The sequence below is a fragment of the Sus scrofa genome, chromosome 14 (genome assembly GCF_054392235.1).
Source record: "Sus scrofa isolate SSC_HxYL_T2T_F1_AM1 chromosome 14, Sscrofa_HxYL_maternal_Yorkshire_Landrace_v2.0, whole genome shotgun sequence".
Taxonomy (NCBI): domain Eukaryota; kingdom Metazoa; phylum Chordata; class Mammalia; order Artiodactyla; family Suidae; genus Sus; species Sus scrofa.
Genome location: NC_139396.1, coordinates 55,516,807 through 55,540,670, shown reverse-complemented (window position 1 = coordinate 55,540,670; position 23,864 = coordinate 55,516,807). Strand labels below are relative to the sequence as shown.

General features: G+C 47.1%; 1 protein-coding gene across 33 annotated transcripts in view; it reads left to right on the top strand.

Moving 5' to 3' along the window:
• The first annotated feature begins 395 nt into the window (after nt 1-395).
• The window catches only part of SUDS3 (SDS3 homolog, SIN3A corepressor complex component), a 423,529-nt gene continuing 400,060 nt past the window's right edge, over nt 396-23,864 (top strand). For 31 of the 33 annotated variants that reach the window (XR_014825538.1, XR_014825530.1, XR_014825529.1 and 28 more), the window contains exons 1-10: nt 404-686; nt 2,604-2,673; nt 6,605-6,660; nt 7,918-7,989; nt 11,020-11,039; nt 11,452-11,608; nt 18,525-18,620; nt 19,792-19,853; nt 20,015-20,036; nt 21,186-21,291. Coding sequence is in view for 3 of the 33 variants with exons in the window: in XM_021071893.2 (XP_020927552.1) it covers nt 551-686; nt 2,604-2,673; nt 6,605-6,660; nt 7,918-7,989; nt 11,020-11,039; nt 11,452-11,608; nt 18,525-18,620; nt 19,792-19,853; nt 20,015-20,036; nt 21,186-21,291 (797 nt within the window). In the remaining 30 variants the exon portion in view is untranslated. Of the gene's footprint in view, nt 687-2,603; nt 2,674-6,604; nt 6,661-7,917; nt 8,695-10,462; nt 11,040-11,451; nt 11,609-18,524; nt 18,621-19,791; nt 19,854-20,014; nt 20,037-21,185; nt 21,292-23,864 lie in introns of those variants that run through there. The other 2 variants (NM_001243408.1, XR_014825543.1) reach the window with 2 other exon arrangements.

Here is a 23,864-nt window from a genome sequence, read left to right as displayed (position 1 = left end):
GATGGTTCATGTTGTTCACCTGTTTAAATTTGAGACCACCTCCACCTGCAAAGAGCCCTTTAGTCTCTGCTTTCCAAAGTCCCTAAAGATCACCTCTTTAGATTTGGCTCCAGGCGCCGCCTGGCGGCTATTTCCGGAAGTGGCCGCTGAGCTTCGGGGTCCTAGCCGCGGTGGGGCCTGGCCAAGGATTTGCCTAACCCCAGAGAGCCTGTCTCCGCCCCTCCCCCCACCCGTGGAGGATTTTTAAGACGGCAATGAAGGAGATGGGGCTAAGGCGAAGGGGATGTTCATCTGCCTTTCCATTCCCTCTAGGATGGCGGAATCAGGCGGTCCTCGGGCAGGTCGCGACCCGGAAGTCGCCGCTGGCGCGAGGCCCCCGTTGCCCGGAGCAGGCGCGAGGGGCGGAGTTTGGCGAAGACAGCGAAGGGGTCGCCGCGGCTCCCGCTCTACGGGTCGGCGGCTCCCTCGGGCGCTGCTGGGCAGACGTGGAGTCCGCAGGGCGGGTGACCGCGGTCCCCAGCTGGCACGCTCGACTGCGGGTAGAGTCGACATGAGTGCTGCGGGACTGCTGGCTCCAGCCCCGGCTGGAGCGCCGCCGGCTCCGGAGTACTACCCTGAGGAGGACGAAGAGCTGGAGAGCGCCGAGGACGACGAGCGCAGCTGCCGGGGCCGCGAGTCCGACGAAGGTAGGACCCAGCCCGTTGGATGGGCTACCCAGGGCCGGGGTGGGCGGCAGTGCGAGGGGGTGGGGCTGCCCGGGGGGGGCGGGGCCACCTCTGGGGCTTGGGGGCGCCTGTAGGGGCAGCTGGGAGGAGAGCGGGTCCCGGAAGTTACTGCGACAGGTCCCAGGGAAGGGGAAGCTTTGAGGACTTGTATATACAGTTTTGCCGAGAAGGGCCGTAAGGAACTGTTGTCAGAGTTGTAGGCCCCTTTAAGATTCTGCTCCTCTTCTCCCAACTGTCTCTGAACCTTAGGTCTAAACTGGTTTTAAGGACAAAGTCATTGATTGGATGAACTGAGTGTACTCTTTTTAGTTCCTGAGAGGATCAGAGTAAAGCCCAGTTTGGCTTCCTTGGTTCCCAGGGTGCACCCCCCTCCCCTCCCCGCTGCCGCCGTCCGGAAATGCCTAAGTCAGCCCTTCTTGGGTTAGTGCGGTACAGGTGGGTTCAGAGAAGGAAACCTGGAATCAGCCAGATCGAATTAGGTCTAAATTTGGCTCACTGAACCCAGCGTAGTGATATTAGACAATTTACTTAGGCTTCTGAGCTTCAGTTTCCCCAACTGCAATGGGGCTGACTTCCTGGTGCGATTATTAAATGAGATACAGGCATAGAGCACTTGACCTAGTCCTGGGTAAATACTCAGGTGTCTTCACCATTGGGGAAACCCGTACAGGGGGCAGGAGATAGAGATTTGCTTGGTGATGGCTCAGGTGGTGTTTTCAGTTCCAAACTCTTTACCTTAGTTTTACTGACTCTCAGAGCCTGGCTTTTCAAACTGGGCTTTATAGTTTGGCATGTGTGAGGAACACTTTTTGAGGAGTTGAGGAAGGAGTTGGCTGCAGTAGGAGAAAGGGGAAGAAACATAAAAGGACAAGAGAGAAGAAAGAAAGATAAAGAGAGACCAACATGTGGGTGAAATATTCTGGCACAAAATAGGCCTTGGAGCAAAAGCTTAGACCAGCTGTCTGGAATCTGGAGCATGTTTTATTCATCTCTCTTCCCCAAGTGCCAAGTACTGTGGCTGGTGCACATCAGCTCAGTGATGGCTTCTTCACTGTAGGGAGAGAAAAGGGTAGGTGGAGGATTGGATCTGCAACAGCCTTTTTAAAAAAAGGCAACTGTATGTGGAGATACAAAGTTGAAGGAATTAATTACAATGTGGTTAAACTAAGAAGACAAGGTTTTACTAGAGATTTTGGCTGTGAATCACTTGTACTGTTTTTAATGCCCACAAGGTGGAGTAGCCAGGCAAAATTTGATCCCTTACCCTCCCACCCCAAGTAGGGCTTTTGAAATTATGTCGACACTCCAGCCATTTGCTTATTATAAAAATAATGTTTAGAGTATTCTGAAGCAGTGTCTGATCTTCTTATCTCATTCCTTCTCTCTTTGAAAATATTTTGGTTATTGGAGTTCATTTAGTTGGTTCCCATTTTCCTTTGTACATATGATGTAAAATCTTCTAGGGGTTCAGACTGGGCATATACCAGTAGAGAATGTACATAGTAGGTTGTTTTGGAGTAGAGCACACGGCTTGCTGCCTGTAGTTTTCCAGTCTTAATACCACATCTCCTTTTCCTGAACTGCCAGTGATGTTTCTGCCCAAGGAGCAGCCTTGACCATGACCAGCTGTGTCTGATGCCCCCTGTTTTCTGGCTGAACTTCAGATAAAGGCATCCTCTTTAAATTTGGCTGTGTATAAGTTGGAAATGGCGTTTTTTTCTGAAGTAACTGGATGTAATGTTTTTCACTGATGTCTTCATCCAGGCCTGCATTGAGAAGAAACTCATTTTATAGAAGTTTATGAAATGTCTCTTGTCAGGTGATACCAACTCTATGAATTATGATTGTAACAAACTTTTCTTCTATAATTTTACTTAGACACTGAGGATGCTAGTGAAACTGACCTGGCAAAGCATGATGAGGAAGACTATGTAGAAATGAAGGAACAGTGAGTATGATATTTACATTTCTTCTTTGGAACACAGGATTGACAAGGACACTTTTTTTTTGTTTTTTAAGTTTTAATTTTAATTTTTATTTATTTTATTTTTTTTTTGGCCATTTCTTGGGCCGCTCCCTCGGCATATGGAGGTTCCCAGGCTTGGCGTCAAATCGGAGCTGTAGCCACCAACCTACACCAGAGCCACAGCAACGCCGAGCAAGGCCAGGGATCGAACCCGCAACCTCATGGTTCCTAGTCGGATTTGTTAACCACTGAGCCACAACGGGAACTCCTAATTTTCATTTTTTTAAATTGAAATATAGTTGAGTTAAATGTTGTATTAACAGGGCCTCTTTAATAGTGACCTTGTGTGAACTGTTGTCACATAGTGTTTCCAGAGACCATGTGTATGTGTGTAGTTTCTCCCCTTGAAATTTGTCGCATTTAATCAGTCTTCCTGTGATAAGAATCTTTTGAAGGTAGGCTAGAAAGAACCTGGGAGGGAAATGATCCCAGGGGTAACAGGAGACAACCATTTCCCTTAAAAAAAAAAAAAAAAAAAAATGTAAGGAGTTCCTGTTGTGCTCAGCAGTTAACTAACCAGACTAGCGTCCATGAGGACTCAGGTTTGATCCTGGCCTCGCTCAGTGGGTTAAGGATCTGGCATTGCTGTGAGCTGTGGTGTAGGCTGGAGGCTACAGCTCTGGTTCAGCCCCTAGCGCATGGGAACCTCCATGTGCCACAGATGTGGCCCTAAAAAAAAAAAAAAAGTGAAAGCCAGTGCTCAGAGGAAAAATGGTGTTTCATAGCTCTGTTGCTTCTCAGATGAGTGTGCCCCCACCTCCACCTTTGCCCTCCCAGCACTGACTATGGGCTGGATGGTGTGCTAAGTGCTGCCTGGAGAGCTCAGGGAGACCAGGATTGGAAAGTAGGGATACTAGCTCCTGCCCCAGTGTGCTGTCCACTTGTTCTGCGTCCACACCTGGCCACACGGAGCTGTGGCCACCACTCCCTCTTTCCGGAAACTTGAAGGACAACCTAGATCTGATAAGTATTGGTGGGATATATTTTGAGGATCTTTTTTTTTTGTCTTTTTGTCTTTTGTTGTTGTTGTTGTTGCTATTTCTTGGGCTGCTCCCGCGGCATATGGAGGTTCCCAGGCTAGGGGTCGAATCGGAGCTGTAGCCACCGGCCTACGCCAGAGCCACAGCAACGCGGGATCCGAGCCGCGTCTGCAACCTACACCACAGCTCACGGCAACGCCGGATCGTTAACCCACTGAGCAAGGGCAGGGACCGAACCCGCAACCTCATGGTTCCTAGTCGGATTCGTTAACCACTGCGCCACAGCAGGAACTCCCTTTCTTTACTTTTAAACCAGCCAGTCCACATTCCTTTCCTAGTAGAGTGTTTTCCTCATATGCAAATGTTTTGTGATTCTCTTCTGGACTCTGCCATCTTCAAGCTTTCGAACCTGAAGGGTAGCTTGGCCAAATCTGACCAATGCCATGTGGAGGATTGCCTTAATGGGTGATGTGATTTTTCTCACAGCTTCCTCCCTGAAACTGCTGGCTTTTTTTGTTTTGTTTTTTTTTTTTGCCATCCTCTAGCATTTGAAGTTCTGGGGCCAGGGATCAGATCCCAGCCACAGTCTCAACCTAAGCTATAGTTACAGCAACACCAGATCTTTAACTCGCTGTGCCAGGCTGGGGATCAAACCCATGTCCCAGCATTCCCAACATGGCGCCAATCCTGTTCTGCCACAGAGGGAATTCCTGTGCTAGCTTTTTATTTTTATTTTTTTATTTTCAGTCTCTTCGGGCTTCTTACTGCCTTACCTTGGGCCCATTTGAGATGTATTTTCACATACATATTCACATATTCCTCAAATCTGGATGTCATTGTTGTTTACTTCTTGTAATTCCATGTAATTCTCAGATTCTGCCCCGCTCATTCACCCAACAGAGAGATGGTTTGTTTGCAGCCCTTACTGCAAAATAGGAGCCAAAATCCTATTGTGCCTCTTCCTATTGGACAATGTTCTTTCAGGTTGCAGGTCTTGTTTCTTTCACTGGGAAAAGGGGGTGTATTTTTCAGGTGGAAACAAAAATACTGCTGAAATGCGATTTACATGTGGAATTCCCCCATTTAGACGGACCTACCAGGGTGTGTAATTGCCTATACTCTGTTTACTGTGGGGGATGGGGGATGTGCCAGGTTCTTTTGCTTTGTGTGTGTTTTGTGTCTTTAGCCTGCTGGGCCTGCAAATAAATCCTGCATTTTAACTTTTGTTACTGAATTGCTCATATATCTGATCATGAAAGAGCAGTGTGTCATAAAATGACATGAAGGTTTATTAATTTCGTGCATATACACTTAGGTTATGTGTATAGAAAAATACACTGAAGGCATAACCTTACTCCTTTGGAACTTAAAATCACATTGTAGGGTCGATAGGAAGGCTGCTTAGTGCCTTTTCTGCTTTTTCTTTTTCTTTCTTTCTTTTTTTTTGGTAGGGCTGCACCCATGACATATGTAGGTTCCCCTCAGGCTACGGGTCAAATTGGAGCTACAGCTGCCGGCCTACCCCACAGCCACAGCAAGGGAGATCCGAGTTGCATCTGCAACCTACACTGCAGCTCACGGCAACACCAGATCTCAAATCCATTGAGTGAAGCCAGGGATCAAACCCACGTCCTCATGGATACTAGTCAGGTTCATTAGCGCTGGGCCACAACTAGAGCTCCTGCCTTTGCAGCATTTTCTGTGTATGTTACTTACACTTGTAAATCCGGAAGAGCATCAAGCTTTCAGTTTTTCCTTGTGTGTTCTTGCTTAACTTTGTTTATATCATTGTTTATATCATTTATTAAAATCTATGTGTCTTCACCTTTGTAGGTTTTATTTTTTTTAAATTTTTTTGTCTTTTTTGGGCCACACCTGTAGCATATGGAAGTTCCCAGGCTCGGGGTAGAATCAGAACTGCAGCTGCCGGCCTACACTACAGCCATAGCAACACCAGATCTGAGCCACATCTGCAACCTGTACCACAGCTCACGGCAATGCCAGATCCTTAACCCACTGAGCGAGGCCAGGGATTGAACCCATGTCCTTATGGATACTAGTCAGGTTTGTTACCACTGAACCGCAATGGGGACTCCATCTTTGTAGATTTTAGGCTAATTTTCTAACACAGAAGAATTTACAAAACTGGAGTACAGTTCAAGAGCATAGAATCCTATCCTTTTTTGATCCCTTTAGCTGTGTTCATATTTTTACTTCTTAAATTTTAATTTTTTTTAGGGCCATACCTGTGGCATATGGAGGTTCCCAGGCTAGGGGTAGAATCGGAGCTGCAGCTGCAGACCTACACCACAGCCATAGCAACGCCAGATCCGAGCTGCATCTGCAACCTATGCCACAGCTCATAGCAATGCGAGATCCTTAACCCACTGAGTGAGGCCAGGGATCAAACCTGCATCCTCATGGATGCTAGTCAGTTTTGTTTCTGCTGAGCCATCATGGGAACTCCTAATTTTTGTTTTTAACTAAAAAACCTTTTTTTTTTTTTTTGGCTATGGCATGCAGCAGCTTCGTATGGGATCTCAGTTCCTAGACCAGAGATTGAACATGGGCTGCAGTGGTGAAAGTACTGAGTCCTAACCACTAGACCACAAGGGAAACCCCAAGCTGCGGGCACATTTTATTTTTTTATTTTTATTATTATTTTTTTTTTTATTTTCCCACTGTACAGCAAGGGGGTCAGGTTATCCTTACATGCGGGCACATTTTAAACCACCAGCAGACTTCAGTTTTCTCTTTCCCTAAAGGATATTAATGATATTTGCATAAAAACCAGATAATTCCTCTGTGTAGATTATTGTGGGATTGGGGAGTGGTTGTCTTTGTCTCTCAGTGTGGCTTTCCTCTTTTTACAGGATGTATCAGGATAAGTTGGCTTCTCTCAAGAGACAGTTGCAACAACTGCAGGAAGGTTGGTGTGTGATTTAATCCTTCCTTTCTAGATTTACTTCTAAACACACCTTTAGAAATTTGTGTATTTCACTTCTCAGCAAGATAGATTTAAAATTTGGTCTGTGGAGTTCCCATTATGGTACAGTGGTAACAAACCTGACTAGTATCCATGAGGACGGGGGTTTGGCCTCGCTGGGTGGGTTAAGGATCTGGAGTGGCTGAGAGCTGTGGTGTAGGTCGCAGGCACAGCTCAGTTCTGGCATTGCGGTGGCTGTGGCGTAGGCCGGCAGCTACAGCTCCAATTCTGCCCCTAGCTGGGAACTTCCCATATGTCATGGATTCAGCCCTTAAAAATAAATGAATGAATGAAATTTGGTCTGGGAGGTCCTAGTGGCCTAGCTGTTAAGGATTAAGTGTTGTCACTACTGTGGCGCAGGGTCCATCCCCAGCCTGGGAACTTCCAACATGCCATGGTTGTGACCAAAAAAATAAAATTCGGTCTGGTTGATTTTAGCTGCCATTGAAGCGGCAGTTTTGAGACTTGTTGGAAATCTCAGTTAGGGCCTTCTGCAGATCTAGAACTAGAAACCACTGTGCCATTATTTTCTTGTTAATGGAAGTATTGACAGAGAAAGAAATACATTCTACCCCAGCAGGTCTTTAAGGTAGGCTTGGTGTGGTTGAGTGAGGGATTTTGAAAAAAATGCCATTCATTTATCCCACCGAAACATTATGATCAGAAAACACTTCCCACACGCATTGGGACCCTCCTTAATTACCTGCTTTAGGGAAGAGCCATGAAATAGTAGAGATATGGTAAGTCTGTGCTAAGTTGTCCAGTATTGTTACCAGCTTCGTGTGGCTGTTTAAGATTAATAATTCAGTTCCTTGCCTGCACTGGTCCCATTTCCAGTTCTCAACAGCCACGTGTGACTGACTCGAGGCTGTCATTATTGGACAGGGCAGTAGAGACCATTTCTACCATTGCAGAGAAAGTTCTGTATGGCATTGATCTGAACCTCACTGAGGGAGAGAGGGGTGGCTTGCTAACTGGGACTGTAGCAGCGAGTGACAGAACCCCAAGGGTGGCCATTCCCTCTACTCCTGACTTGCTGGAGAGACTGACAGCCACTGGTTAGCTCTGGTCACCGGTACCTTCCCGTGTGTTTTACTCTGTTACCAGAGCATTCAGTGTTGGGGCTAGAAAATAATTTTAGGAACCCAAAGGGAGAGCAGTTTGATCTTCATTGTAACTATTTTGTAAATCTCCAATCAGGTACATTACAGGAATATCAGAAGAGAATGAAGAAGCTCGATCAGCAGTACAAGGAGAGGATACGGAATGCAGGTAAGGCTCCATCTCAGCTGGAAATAAATCCGTCAGGTGTTCTTCCTCTTGCTGATCACGGACTTCAACATAACATGGCTAGGAGAGCTGTTCTCCAAAATGTGTCCCAGTATCCCATGGTGGGGCCAGTTTTGGGGAAGAGAGACTCCTGTATAAAACTTCTTTACCCATGAGTGGCCTGTCATCAGAGCTGTGGTGGAGGCAACGGGACAGCTAGGGCATGGTTTTCCTTTGTCTGCCAGGCTGGCTTCTGGATGCTCAGAGGAGCTGATGTGACAGATGGTTGGCTGTCTCCCTCTTGCTTTGAGTTTGCTTCTTCTGGGCTCTGGGAAGAAAGTGCATCCTCATGTTTCTCCCCTCAGGAGTTGAGCTGTAAGCATCTGAGAAGAAGGGGATGCATTGGGGCTGCTGTGCAGAGTGACTCTTCCTTCAGCATATGTGTGTTGACCATGCACTCCCATGTCTGCTATGTGAGTGACATGAAGCAGGGTAACATGTTGCCCTTGACTTCCTTGGGGACTTGCTCTTTAATTGTTAGAAGATGGCCAAACGTGCCAAGTTCAGGAATGTTATGAGTTAGAGTCACAGAAGAAGTAAGATGGGATGGCTGTTGAAATAAAATGTTTGAACACAGGTTCCTGTACTTGAGGGAAACCTTCTGTAAGTTTTTTTGATGACCGACCCACGGCACATGGAAGTTCCCAGGCTAGGGGTCAAATCAGAACCGCAGCTGCCAGCCTGCACCACAGCCATAGCCACGCCAGATGCGACCCTCTTCGGCGACCTACACCACAGCTCATGGCAATGCTGGATCCTTAACCCACTGAGTGAGGCCAGGGGTCAAACCCAAGTCCTCATGGATACTAATTGGGTTTGTCACTGCTGAGCCACAACAGGAACTCCCTGTACATGGAGGATTTTGAAGCTCCTCACTGGCCAGTGCATTAGGGGCCAGCTTGGTGCTTGTTCCCACAGTGGTGACCCTGGCTGGGTTTAAAAGGAGGTCTGGGTTCCACCCCTCAGGCCACTGTCCTCTTTTTCTGGTCCCTTGACTCCAGCTTTCTGTGGACGGACCCCTCCTTTGTCTCCCTCAGTGAGTAAGTCTGTGTCCACCAGCACACAGAAAAGGAGCAGTAGGATGTGGGGGTGCGGGGGAAGTGGAGGCTGTAGCCCCTATGGTTCCGCCCTCAGATCCCGAGGCATCTGGTGGGGACGTCTTTAAAAGCCCCAGCCCTCTTCCTGCAGGTCCCTGTTAGCAGGGAAACGAGGTGCTGCTGTGGGGCTAAGGCCCAGCTTGAGGTCTACCTCCCATCCCCTTCGGGCTTAGGTCTTTAAGCAGCTGTTTGGTTGCCCATCTGTGGAGGGCAATGCTGACACCTCATGGACTTGCTCTAAAATGTAAGTAAGGGAAAAATCTGATGTGAGCCATTTCCCTTAAGCGAGAACTGCAGGGTGAATGTTGCTATTTTTCATAATTCTCTCAGTCCCGTCCTCCATGTTCTCTTATAAACATCCCCCCTGCGCCTCCCCCCAGGTAAAAATGCGGAAGGGCTCCTGAATTGGTCACACCTCGAGCTTTCAAAAGCACATTCCGTGCAGCGCTAAGCCGCCTACTTTTATTGTGCCTGGTGTCCCGCTGCTTTGAACAACACCACCAGCTCTGAGTGCTGTCACTTGACTGGCTGGTGCAGGTGTGATTCCTGGACTGGCACAGACATCATCACCTGTCTGGTCCATTCATTCGGGCAGAGTCTGAAGCAGCTGTGGGAGTGCATGTGTTGGGCTGGGTGCCCCACGCTTCCCTGAGCCACTGATTTGAGGGTGTCTGTGGTGTAGGAAGTCATGAGCGGCTGTCCCTTTCCTCAGGTAATTGTCTCCTTCAACAGTTGTTAACGGACGTCCGGATTCTTCATCTCCAGTTCCTAAAACTGAGCGTTTTGTGTGTTACTCTGCATGTGTTTTCTCTTGTGGAGGATGGATCCACAGGGTTGGGGCTATGGTAAAACGGAAGCAGCATCCACTGGGGTTGTTGCTCCACCAACAGTGTTTGTGGTCTGGAGTTGCATTCGGAGACCAGAGGCTGGAGGCACAAGTGTGAGCAGAGGCATGGCAACCTGAGAGCAGAGCCCTGGGAGGGCTGGGGACGCTGCCCCTTGAATTCTCAGGGGATGTCCTTCCTCACTACATGGAGGCCCATGCACAGGGCTTTAAGAGCATCTATATTGCTTGTTTTTGGAGTAATTGCATTATTTCCTCCTGGTCTGTCCTACCAGGGTGTGGACTGATTGGATTGATTGAAGGAGGGGCTGACTTTGACTTTGATTTGCCAGGGTAGTTTGTTTCCTGCTACTTGGATTTTGCCCTTGGGCAGAACTCCCAGAGCAGGTTCTATCCAGGACCAAGTTTTGTTTTTGTTTTTTTTTGTATTTTTGCCATTTCTTGGGCCGCTCCCGTGGCATATGGAGGTTCCCAGGCTAGGGGTCTAATCAGACCTGTAGCCGCCAGCCTACGCCAGAGCCGCAGCAACTCGGGATCCGAGCGACCTACACCACAGCTCACGGCAACGCTGGATCCTTAACCCACCGAGCAAGGGCAGGGATCGAACCTGCAACCTCATGGTTCCTAGTCGGATTCGTTAACCACTGCACCACGACGGGAACTCCAAGGTTTTTTTTTTTCAGGGCTACACCCACTGCATATGGAGGTTGCCAGGCTAGGGGTCAAATCAGAGCTGCAGCTGCCAGCCTACACCACAGTGACAGCGACTTGGGATCCAAACCACCACTGTAAGCTACACCATAACTCATGGCAACGCTGGATCCTTAACCTCCCAGGGCCACATTTTAACAAGACACATGTGCTTCCTGCACCATTCCCCTTCGTGTGTGTCAACACTTCACTTTTGGAAACGTTTACTCTGCATCACCATGCTTTCAGAAAGCAATTACTACTTCTAAATGAGTCTTAACATTACTGTCTAGAAAGGTGGCACAGCCTAGCGAATCTAATTGCCTGTTCTGTCTCTTTCAGAGCTCTTCCTCCAGCTGGAAGTAAGTACCATGGATCTTCTGGGTTTGCAGACTCCTTCTCACACTGGGCTCTTGCTCTCCCCATCTGGTAGCCTTTCCTTCCATCACCACGTAGATAGTCGGGAAGCCCCTGCTGGAAGCCTCTGTCATTGTTCTTTTTGATGGAAGGACATTTGGTCTCAGTTCAGAGATTCCATCCATGTGTCTTGTTGGTTGGGAGGCCTCTGCTTATTACAGGGGACTCAGGGGTACTCACCGCTGACTGCTTTCTTGTTGGCCCAAATCTCACGTTGAAACCGCTTGGGTGTATGTCTGAATTTTGCTTGGTATAATTTCAGTATTTTCCTTGCGCCTGAGCCCAGAGCCAGACTTTGGGTTGGAGTCCTGGCTGCCAGGGTCTTGTAGCCCTAGCCTGTGTTTTTCTTTTGCTCAGACTGAACAAGTGGAGAGAAATTATATCAAAGAAAAGAAGGCAGCAGTGAAAGAATTTGAAGACAAGAAGGTTGAGCTGAAGGAGAACCTGATCGCTGAGCTAGAAGAAAAGAAGAAGATGATCGAAAATGAAAAGCTAACTATGGAACTGACTGGAGGTAAGAAGGCACCACAGGTCAGGGTCTTGGGAGACCCTAGGGGGGAAAGCGGGGCCCCAGTGCTGACTCCTGTCTGACATCTTGGTTCTTTTTGTGTATGTGCGTATTTTCTAGGACCGCACCCTATGAAGGTTTCCAGGCTAGGGGTCCAGTCGGAGCTGTTGCTGCTGGCCAACACCAGATCCGAGCCATGTCTGCAACCTACACCACAGCTCACGGCAGTGCCAGATCCTTAACCCACTGAGCAAGGCCAGGAATCCAACCCGAAACCTCATGGTTCCTAGTTGGATTCATTAACCACTGAGCCACGAAGGGAACTCCAGACATCTTGGTTCTTTATCAGAGCAAATAAGCTGTAAAGAGGGTAGGCTTTGTAGTGGTGGTCAGAGTTCTAGCTCTGTCTAGCATTGGCTGTGTGACTTTAATCAAGCCACTTAACCTCTCCAAGCCTATTTCCCCCTCTATAAAATGAAGCTGATCATATCTGTCTGTGGTTGGAAGTATGAGAGACTAGGACAGGGCCCTGTCTAGAGCAGGTGTTGGGCAAGTTAAATGGTAGACCTTTAATAGTGACTGCAGCCTCGGGCTTCTGCAGTATTTAATGTAATTCCTGGGTTGGCCACCATTCCTGTCTTGGTTATGTTCACAAGTTCCTCTTTGGTGGCGGGAAATCTTCTTGTCTGTTTCAGTCTGCCTTCGTTACAGAAAAGGCATTGTCTTCCTTTGACCTAGATCTGAGAACAGAGGCTTTGGCTGTATCATCTTTGCTCTTAGATCCGTTTGCCCCAGGTGTTACTGTGAACATCTCAGAAAGGGTTGGTAGCAATTCAGCTGGAGTAGCTAAGTTCAGCTGTTCTCTTGTAAAGGTAGTAAAGTTGCATTAGACTCAGAGCTAGTCCCTCCCAGGTCTTCTAGGATTTAGTCATCTGCGTGGGGGAACTCAGCAGGGTGTAGGCAGGATTAAGGGAGAAGCAGCGTGGGGTGACTCCTCTCTTGCCATATGTAGACTGATGACTCCTAGAAGGATACAGGCCAGGAGTTGGCTGGAACTAGCTATTTTATTTTATTTTTTTTATTTATTTTTTTTGTCTTTTTGCCATTTCTTGGGCCACTCCCATGGCATATGGAGGTTCCCAGGCTAGGGGTCTAATCAGAGCTGTAGCTGCCAGCCTACGGCAGAGCCAGAGCAACGCGGGATCTGAGCCGCATCTGTGACCTACACCACAGCTCACGGCAACGCCAGATCCTTAACCCACTGAGCAAGGCCAGGGACCAAACCTGCAACCTCATGGTTCCTAGTCAAATTCGTTAACCACTAAGCCACAACGGGAACTCCAGGAACTAGCTATTTTAGAACTTGGCAAAATTTTCATCAGCAAATATTGCAAGGCATGTTAGTAGTGAGTTTGCCACTTGGATATGTAAGTGTCCTGCCTTCTGTGCACCCCAAAATTGAACTCTTACAGTCTTGTTCAGAAGGTGTTAAGGCTGTCTGATTTTTGTAGGGGGTCTCTAAATACCTGTTGTTATATATGCCCTTAAGGCTGACTTTGAAGCTAAAACTAACAGTTAAGAGCTGTATGTCCCCTCTGTTTCTGGTGCTGTGACAGTGTGGTCCTTCAGCTGACATAGACCTCTAGCTCTGGTCCCCATTATACACTGTTGATCATGTGGTTGTGTCTAAAGTAGGAGTCTGACTCTTGAAAAATCTCTCCTCTGATAACCAGCACATTGAAAGTCATGGCATCTATTAACCCCAGATTCCCAATCCATCCCATTCCGTCCCCCTCAGCAACCACAAGCCTGTTCTCCATGTCCATGATTTTCTTTTCTGTGGAAAGGTTCATTTGTGCCATATATTAGATTCCGGATATAAGTGATATCATGTGGTATTTGTCTTTTTCTTTCTGACTTGCCTCACTTAGCATGAGAGTCTCTAGTTCCATCCATGTTGCTGCAAACAGCATTATTTTTTCTTTTTTATGGCTGAGTAGTATTCCATTGTATACATACCACATATTCTTAATCTAGTCATCTGTCGATGGACATTTGGGTTGTTTCCATGTCTTGGCTATTGTGAATAGTGCTTCAATGAACATGTGGGTGCACATGTCTTTTTCAAGGAAAGTTTTGTCGGATATATGCCCAGGAGTGGGATTGCTAGGTCATATGGTATTCTATATGTAGTTTTCTAAGGTACCTCCATACTGTTTTCCATAGTGGTTGTACCAATCTGTATTCCCACCAAAAGTACAGGAGAGTTCCCTTTTCTCCATACCCCCTCCAGCATTTGTTATTTGTGGACTTATAATGATGGCCATTCTGACTGGTGTGAGGTAGAAAATTGACAGAACACTGTAAACCAGGTATAATGGAAAAATAAAAATCATTATAAAAAAATTTAAAAAGTCATGGCAGAAGGAATGAATTCCTTGAAGGCCACTGACAGGGCTCAGAAATGTGGTTTGGTGAGAAAGGATGCTGAAATAGCATCTTCAGAACAGCCCGTCTTGTTTTTGTTGAAATGTCTTTTTATTTAAATGGCAAGTGCAGTGGTACCTTATCCAGTACCAGTTGGCCTGCCTGTTTTCTGACCTGTACACCGTCTTCTCTGACAGTGGCTCTGGCTGGCATGGATGCCTCATCGCTCTCTGCTAGAGCCACCAGATGCTCTGAGCCTTCATTAGGCCGGTGGGAAATATTGTCAGTTTATAGCTGTTCCCTTTCCATCTGCAAGGAAGGCTGCAGTCACCTCACCTGTCATTTGACATCCTGGTTATTGACAAGCGATAGACATTGTTTGGCCAGGCAGTTTTACAGCCGGAACCTTAACAGAAACAGGAGGCGTCCTCAGTGACTTGAGAGGCCAAGCCTGCCAGGGCAGAAAAGACAGATAACTGTGGGGAAGTCGCTTGTGACACGTAAAATAGATTACAGACGTGCTTAAAGCTAGCCATGGGCGTTAAAGGTACCAATGTCCTTCCTCAAGCCGTTTGGTACCCTTGGTGTGGAAAGCACTGCCAAGGTAATGATGGAGTGTGGAGGAGGAGGCGCTGGAGCTGGAAGGGTAATGAGCGTTTCCACAGATGGTGCTGCTGTGAACTTGGCTTAAAGGCCCATTTCCCTCCCCTCAATGAGTGACTTATTTCACCTTTGTGGGTTGATGCCCAGTCTCAGTGTGGCCTGGCTCTGTCTGGGAACGTTATTTCTTAAGCTCTCCTTTTCGGGTTCAACATGAAGATCTCTTGAAAAACAAAGGGCTGTAAGAGGCTGACGAGAAGCTTAAGCCAAGACTGACAAAGTTTCCAAGCTTTCCCCAGTGAAAGGTGGTTTAGAGAGCCAGTTCTCCCGAATGAAGGAAAAGATGTGTCCAGCTTGTTTCCACTGATTGTAAAATTTTAAAAGGCATCTGCAGTTGTAGTGATACGGGAGCAGTTTCACACAGTGTGGAATAGATGCCAGCGAGCAGGCAACCTTGTTAGTGGGGGGAGAAGAGGCCCCAGGTGAGTAGCGGGGGAGGGAGAACGAAGAGGGGTGGAGCTGGCTTGTCCCCACGATGTTCTTTCCTGATGCTGCCCTTTCGGGACCCAGGGTGTGGAGGGGACTTAATCGGTTCGTTCTTGAACTGCTACCCCTGCCTTGGGGCAGCTTTGGCCTGATGGAGGTTGGTCCCTTCATTCCGGCCCTGGTTTGGCCACCGAAGACCTGAGCTCGATTTATTTATTTATTTACTTATTTATTTATTTAGGCTGCCTCCATGGCATGTAGAAGTTTCTGGGCCAAGGATGAAATTCTTGCCACAAAAGTAACCAGAGCCACAGGAGTGACAACGCCGGGTCCTTAACCTACTGCACCACAAGGGAACTCTGATTTGACCTTGATTTTTATCTCCCACCCCCATTTGTGGTCACCATGCGGCTTCAGTTTGTGTTGTTGCCGTTAGAGAGGGGTGTGCCAGGGTTTGCTCCAGGCCTACAGTCCACCCCAATGTTGCACTGCCCCTCCTGTGGGGGTGATTGCCCTTCTGCTAGTGTTGACTCTGTCTGGGCTTTTCTGTCATCTTCTTTTTCTTTAAAGAAGGGTGCTCCTCTGAATCACTGCCGTTCTTAAAAAAATTTTTTTTTTTTTTTTTTTGGTCTTTCAGTAACTAAACAAGTATGGCTTTGTTTTCCTGGTGAAAGTATGTTCAAATGAAGCTGTTACTGCAGTTGTACACTGCAGGCAGTGGGCTGTGGGAATGAATGACTCGCCTTGAGAAATACACAACCATAGGCCAGCTAGTAATTGCATGTTAATTGTGGGTAAATAATGATATCAGGATCTTCTCTTGTAGGGACTGTGCTATAAACACTGGTGAGCACCCATATCCCCCTGCAGCACCCACCCACTACACTCCCATTTCTTTTCTTTTTTTTTTTTTTTTCTTCGTCTTATTAGGGCTGCACCTGAGGCATATGGAGGTTCCCAGGCTAGGGGTTGAATTGGAGCTACAGCCACCAGCCTCTGCCACAGCCACAGCAACGCAAGACCTGAGCCATGTCTTCGACCTACATCATAACTCATGGCAACGCCGGATCCTTACCCCACTGAGCAAGGCCAGAGATCAAACCCACAACCTCATGGTTCCTAGTCAGATTCGTTTCCACTGAGCCACGATGGGAACTCCTGCACTCCCATTTCATAGCTGCAGGCCCACGGCTGCCTGCTCCTTTGTTAGGTCTGTCTCTGCCCGCTCCGCCTGGAGAATAGAGAGTGGGGTTTACACTCGTCAAGGCCACATAGGCGCTATGGTTTGGAGGCATATGTGTGTGTGCCTCGTCTCATTGCTTGCCTGGCGTTTCTGTCACAAACGCTTCCCTGCTTCTGACTTAATTGTGGGATGTTCAGTTAGGTTTTGCAGATTGTATCCAAGGGAAGCAAACCTACAAAGAGGCCTCTGGGTCAGAGGGGCTTTCCGGTTAAAGCCAGTTAGAGGTGTTCTGTGCTTGGTGCATGGGTCTGAGAGGAAAGCTGATTTCCTGCTTGGTGCCTGCCTCAGCCTGTCCACACTCCAAGGCCAGAGTGTTGGTTCTGGGAGTCTGTCTGCCATCAGTGCACCAGATTGAGCCCCTCGGGACTCCTCCTGGTCAAACTCCCAGGAGACTCACATTATTAAACTGTGCTTGCCAGCCTGTTGCTTCTGGAGAGAAATAGCCCATTTCTCTTTTTTTTTTTTTTTTTTTTCCTCGTCTTTTTGCCTTTTCTAGGGCCACTCCCACGGCATATGGAGGTTCCCAGGCTAGGGGTCTAATTGGAGCTGTAGCCACTGGCCTATGCCACAGCCACAGCAAAGCAGGATCTCAGCCACATCCGTGACCTACACCACAGCTCACAGCAATGCTGGATCCTTAACCCACTGAGCAAGGCCAGGGATCCAACCCTCAACCTCATGGTTTCTGGTCGGATTCGTTAACCACTGTGCCACAGTGGGAACTCCTGCCCATTTCTCTTCTTAAGAGCAACATGCAGAAATGTCTTTTGACTCTGTTTCTAGGACTGTGACCTTATTCCATGGAGCTGGCTCTCAACAGAGGTTGTGTGGGAGTTTGCTGGGCAGAAAAGAAGAGGCTGGGCAGAGAGAACAGTCTATAAAGGCTGTGTATAAGTCAAGGAGGAAGGCCAGAGATGAGATGTGGCCTTTATCTTGTAGCAAGTGGTGAACCATTGAAATATTTAATAAGAGGAGTGATGTGCAAAAGGGTCTGATTTGTCTCTTCTTCAGGGTGCCTTCCTTCCACTGAAGTAGTGTTTTGGATAAAAGTACTGTAAGAATCCCTATGAGGCAAGGGGATGATGAGGGGATGGAGTTAGGAGGTAGTTAAGAGGTGGGACTGCCATTCTTTGGTGAATCTGAACATGAGGGTGAGGGAAGACAGAGTGGGTCCTGGCTGAGATGGATGCATGGATGTGATATCCTGATACCCAGGGGAGAAGTGAGTTCACTGGAAACCTGAGAAGAGTGGGTGGTGTTGTAGCTGTGAAGCAGGCTGAGTAGGCCTGACTGGTGATATGAGATTTACTGGGATACAGGCTGAGAACTGACTGGACCCTGTGATCACCAGCTTAAGGAATAGGCCAGCAGAAAGGACCCCAAGGAGGCAGATGGGGAGAGTAGGAGTGGTCTGTGTGGGAGCGCCTGGGAGAGGAGAGATTTGGAGGTGACAGTGTCAGCCTGTGGAGAGCAGCAAGGAGGAGGGGAGGAGGCCTTTGTTGGGAGCCTTCCTGCTATAAGTCAGCAGAGTTAGGTGGATTCAGAAGGCTACAAAATGAAAGGAAAGGAGCCCAGGTTTGTAAATCTCATGTGTGAATGTTGGGACTGAGACCAGTGGCCTCTCACAGAGCCCTTTTAGTGCCAATGGGCTTTGGTGCACCCACTTTCTGCGGGACTGAGACAACACAAAGGTTCCCTCTGATCCCAAGAACCTACTACACTGTGGCCTCTTGATTTGAGGGAGGAGGAAAAGACCTGGTTCCCAGGGGGCCAGAAAGATGTCAGGCTGCAATGGGAGCCTACAGGGCCAGGGCCAGGCTGTGTTTCTGAGAGGGTTGTCCATCTCCTGAGCAGAGACCTGCTCTGAAGTCCCATCCAGGCCACAGGTGGACCAGGCCTCCACGTAAAACAGTTCCGATAGAGTGGATATAGGGCTGATTTTTTTTTTTTTCTTTTTTTTTTTTTTTTTTTTTGTGAGATGGAGGGGCTGTGCCTGTGGCATGTGGAAGTTCCCGGGCCAGGGATCAAACCTGAGCCACAGCAGCGACCTGAGCTGCTGCAGCGACAACGCTGGACCCTTAACCTGCTGGGCCACGAGGGGCGGATATTCTTACACTACAAATCTTACTGACTTGGATAGATTGACCCATTCCTTTCTTGCCACAGATTCAATGGAGGTGAAACCCATCATGACCAGAAAGTTGCGGAGGCGACCGAATGATCCTGTCCCCATCCCAGACAAGAGGAGAAAGCCTGCTCCAGATATCCATTTGCATCAAGCCTTAATCACTTTTCCCCTAAGACTCTTGACTCCTAGGCTTTTCTGGTTGATAGAAGGTACATGGCCACTGTCCTGCAGAAATGGTCATGTTTGGTTGGAAAGCACATCTCTTTACCCACGAGATGGGGGGTGGCTCTTTTATGATTGGGGTCCCCAACTGTTACTGCCTCCAGTGGGAGGGATCTAGAGAGCAGGTATTTGGAGAGGGACCCTGTGCCTTTTTTTTTTTTTTTTTTTTGTCTTTTTTAGGGCTGAACCCGTGGCATATAGAGATTCCCAGGCTAGGGGTTGAATCAGAGTTGTAGCTGCCGGCCTACACCAGAGGCACAGCAACACGGGATCCTTAACCCACTGAGTGAGGCCAAGGATCAAACTTGCAACCTCATGGTTCCTAGTCGGATTCGTTAACCACTGAGCCAGATGGGAACTCTGCTGTGCTGGTTTTAACACCCACTCAGAGATTTAGGGGCAGGTGGATAGTTCATGTACCTTAGGTTTTTCCACCTGTAAAATGAGGATAGTCATATCTGCCTTCTGTATACTTCAGTTAGCTCTGTCTCCAAAACAGTGGATTGCAAACTGTGCTTTAATTGAAGCAAAAGGCACTTGAGTCAGACATCTAGAAGCCCCTTTAATCATACACAGGAGAATGGGCAGGGGCCACATGGGGAGAAGTATTGTTTCCATCCTCTCGAGGCCATAATAAATAGCCATTTGTACATGGTGGCTTCATTGTTTTGTCTGCTGCAAGGAAAGGGCTTTCAGGTGCCTTCATTGTCACAGCTGAGAATTTGAGTTGCTAGGCAAGATTAATCCTGTACATGTGTGGACATTGTCAGATCTTTGGAACAAAAGCATTTCATCAGTTGAGGGTGACGTGTCCTTCTGTGTCCCGTGCTCACAGTTTCTGTGGTCTCCTAGGGAATCTCTTTTCCCCTTCTTACCAGAGAGGTTTGTAAGGTGGGGCTGTGAATTCTGTTACGTACTCCACTCCAGGGCACGTAGTAGGAGGAGCAAAAAGCTCCAGGAGGTAAACTGCAGAAACATCATCGAACACTCTCTTTGTAGAGTCTCAAATGCTGGCACCATCCTGTTGCTGTCTCTTTGTTTGGAAACCATCCTTTTCAGACACATTCCCTTAACTCTCAACACCCCAGCTAAACTATTTGTTAACAGATGAACAGATCATGGAAGATCTGAGAACGTTAAATAAGGTACAGTTGGATTTTTTTTTTTTTGTTTATTTGAAAGCTTAGGCTTGATACAGTTTTCTGCTTAATTCACATGTTACTTGTGAAATCACTTTGATAAACCTGACACTTAAGTTGCGCCTGAAATGATGTTCTCTAAGATTTTTTCGTTGTTCTCCCTACAGCTGAAGTCACCCAAGAGACCAGGTAAGTGCACAATGTTACTGGCATTTGTGCAATCTTCCTGTCATGTTGTTGGGAAAGCATGCGAATACTTGACAGGGAGTTACTACAACTTTCAAAAATACAATGTTCATTGTTTGGCTAGGAGCGGGCATCATGAAAACTGGAGGAAACCTAAAATGCACCCTCCCCTGTTTTTTTTTTTAGACCTTACATGTAGTTATTTTTGTCTTTTCCTTAAGATTTATTGTAAAAGGAACATTTTATTATTTCCTTCTGTGTAGACATCAGCCATCAGTTTTAAGTACAAATCCATATCTGAAAATGCTGAAGGATTTTTCAGTGTTAGTCTGTGGTGCTTAGTACTGGGTATGCTGATCAGTGACCTTTCGCAGCCTGGTTCTGGTAAGGGAGCCGGCCGCTCCCAGTCCCCGCCTACAGAGCCGGCCCATTGAGCAGATAGTTCCCCTTTAGAGCAGCGCTTCAGAGTCCTTGCTAGGCTACAAAATAGAATTCTGAACTGACAAGGCATTTTTTGTTTGTTTTAAGCACTGTGATTACTCACACAGCCCTATACTTGCCAAGTCTTGGGAAGGAAAACAAGATTCTTCTCACTCTCAATAATTTCTTCCTGAGAGCCGCCGTGGTCCACAGAGAGGTCCTGAGTTTCTGAAGGCCTGGTGGGGAGGGGTTTTTGTGAGTAAGTGTGTGAGTTTAGGTGATTTGAACCACTGTAGCTGTTAGTACTGTTAGCTTGACTATATGTACCCAATAACCTGCTGTGCCTTGTGATAACGTTTCTGGAAATGATGTCATTTTTATGAATTTTAAGAGCTTTTTCTCATTCTTGGCCATTGGAGCTTCTGATGGTCAGTGATATTTAGTCCTCCTCTGAGCGGCCTTGGGCAGATCCCTGAGCCTGCCCGAGCCTCGGGCTTCTCTGTGAAGTGAAGTTCATCTTTGCCTCGCCATCCTCATGAGGTTGGTCTGAGGATGAAGTTAGATGTGATGTACATGAATTCTGTTGAATTCTCACTTATTATAACTGTTAAGGCCGTGATAATCACGATTATTACCACCTTTTTAATGGCATTTCAGTTTTAAGTACCTTAGCTGGTGGACCACATGCTCGTTAGATGCTAAGTCATTGAAATATCTCTTTGGTTCCTCCAGCATCCCCATCCTCTCCTGAACACTTACCTGCCACACCTGCAGAGTCTCCAGCTCAGAGATTTGAAGCCCGGATAGAAGATGGCAAATTGTACTATGATAAAAGATGGTATGTTACGGATAAACCCAGATGACTGGTTAGACTCTCAGAAGAACCATTTGGGAAGAGGGCTGGGGCTCCTCTATAGTTATTTTGGAGCCTGACTGCTGCTGAACTAATAGAATACTCAGGGTGGATTAACACTTAGAAGTGTATCAGGGGATTCTCTGGTGGCTCAGGGTTCACCGGCAGATCTGGCACTGTCACTGCTGTGGCTCTGGTCATTGCTGTGGCTCGAGTTGGACCCCTGGCCTGGGAAGTTCTGCATGCTAGGGACGTGTCCAAAAAAAAAAGCACATCAAGAGTCTTGGGTTAATACTACTTGTTAGATGGTGTGGGGTTTTTCGTTTTTTATTTTGCTTTTCAGGACTGTACCCACAGCATATGGAAGTTCCCAGTATAGGGGTCAAATTGGAGCTGCAACTGCCAGCCTACACCACAGCCACAGCAACTTGGGATCCAAGCCTCATCTGAGACCTACAGCACAGCTCATGGAAACACTGGATCCTTAACCCACTGAGCAAGGCCAGGGGTCAAACCCACATCCTCATGGATATTGGTTGGATTTGTAACCTGCTGAGCCGCAATGTGAATTCCTGGTGTGTTATTTTTTGGGGTGTTTTGGTCACCCAGCAGCATATGGAATTCCCCAGGCCAGGGATTGATTCTGAGCCTGAACTGTGACCTATGCCACAGCTATAGCAATGCCGGATCCTTAACCCTCTGTGCTGGGCTGGGGATCGAATCTGTATCCCTTCCACTGTAGAGATACTGTTAGGTGTTTGAAGGCAGTGTTTCCCCAAAATGTGTTCTGATAGTCACCCCCTTTCTCCATGCTGCTGTCATCATACTAGAATTTACAGGCTTATATCTTTGTGGTGCCCTTATAAACTGGGGTCAGGGTTTATGTTCCCCTCTACCTCCCCTTCACCTGTGCCGATGTGTGCTAATACTAATAAGTGTTCTAAAGAAGAAAGGATTTTATGGGCAGGTGAGTTTGGGGGCTGGCTGTGTGCATTAGGATGAGTAGGTTTCATGTTGTAGCCCTCTTTGGGTCCTCTGAGCTGCTAATGTACACTGTGAGTTTCTAAGATGTTATTCAGTGTTGTTTATTTGATGCAGGTACCCTTTCACATGCATCATCCTACTGCACGAGTATTCCAGGAAACATAGCAGGGGGAATTGTATCCTAAAACATAACTGATTAGGCTGAAGACAGCTTGAAACCTTCAGACCACCACCTTTCCCTTTCATTGGGAAGGAAATGACAAAACAATATGAAAAACCTTAAATATTCATGTATTTACTCTTTCCACAAACATTTTCTCTAACTAGGATTCTGCTAGGGGTCAGGTCACCTGACCCTGGCACCTTTTACACCTCTTTAAATTCTGATTTATCCCTTTGTTCATTGTCCACCGGCAGGTACACCCTTGCTCAAGTATAGTCATGGAGGACATGTCTTTGTGTTCTGCCTTTCTACTTGGCTATGTGGGGAATATTTTTCTGGGTTATCATATGGTTGCTATAATTGTCATTTATGATGGTTTTATAATCTTTTCAGTTTAAATATATTCATTTAACGCCAAATTCCATAATTGGAGTAATGCTTATTTTGAATTTTTTTGTGTGTGTGTCTTTTGTCCTTTTAAGGCCGCACCCACGGCATATGGAGGTTCCCAAGCTAGGGGTCTAATCGGAGCTGTAGCCGCCGGCCTACACCACAGCCACAGCAACACCAGATCCAAGCCATGTCTGCGACCTACACCACAGCTCACGGCAACACTAGATCCTTAACCCACTGAGTGAGTCCAGGGATCGAACCTGCAACCTCATGGCTTCTAGTCGGATTTGTTTCCACTGTGCCATGACGGGAACTCCTATTTTGAATGTTTTGAGCTTTCTTAGAGAAAAACCCTAGCATCATGTTAGTTGCTAATCTTATAGTGTTGTACTTGTGAAGTTGGCAAAAATGCTCAGAGACTAGTCATGCCTGAAACCAGTCAGTTCCACCTGTGAGGTTAAGGGTAGTTAATAACTCAGTAGGTGGTGAAGGCTGTCACTCTCTAAACCTGAACTTAGTGACCTCTGCCCTTGTCATTTGGAGATTCTTTGGCATTCTTCAAAAAAGCCAGTTGCGTTGTATCCCAAAGTTGCGTATCAGAGCACTGCACCACTAGAGGGCAGGCCCTGACAGCCCAACACACCGAGGAGCGAAATAGGATGAAAAATGTTTCTAATAATGAAAACCAAATAACCTTTAAAGATCAAGCCCACACATAAGAACCATCTTCAAAAATGATGAGATTTATCACTAACATTTTTACGGATCTATGAGTCTCAAAGCCATGTGATATTTCAGATGATGTGTGTTTTGTCATTGCGTTGCTTCTGATCTTCCTCCTGCTAAGGCTTAATCCCTAGACTTTAGGAGATGTGTCTGGAGGGTGAAAATGCAGTAAAATAAAATTCTTGTTTTCCTAAAGAAAGAATCCACACTTACTGATGTTTCAGAATTTAGGCAGGGGTCAGGTGGGCTCTGTTAGACCCCCCAAGTATTTTAAAGGAATTTCACTGTCTCC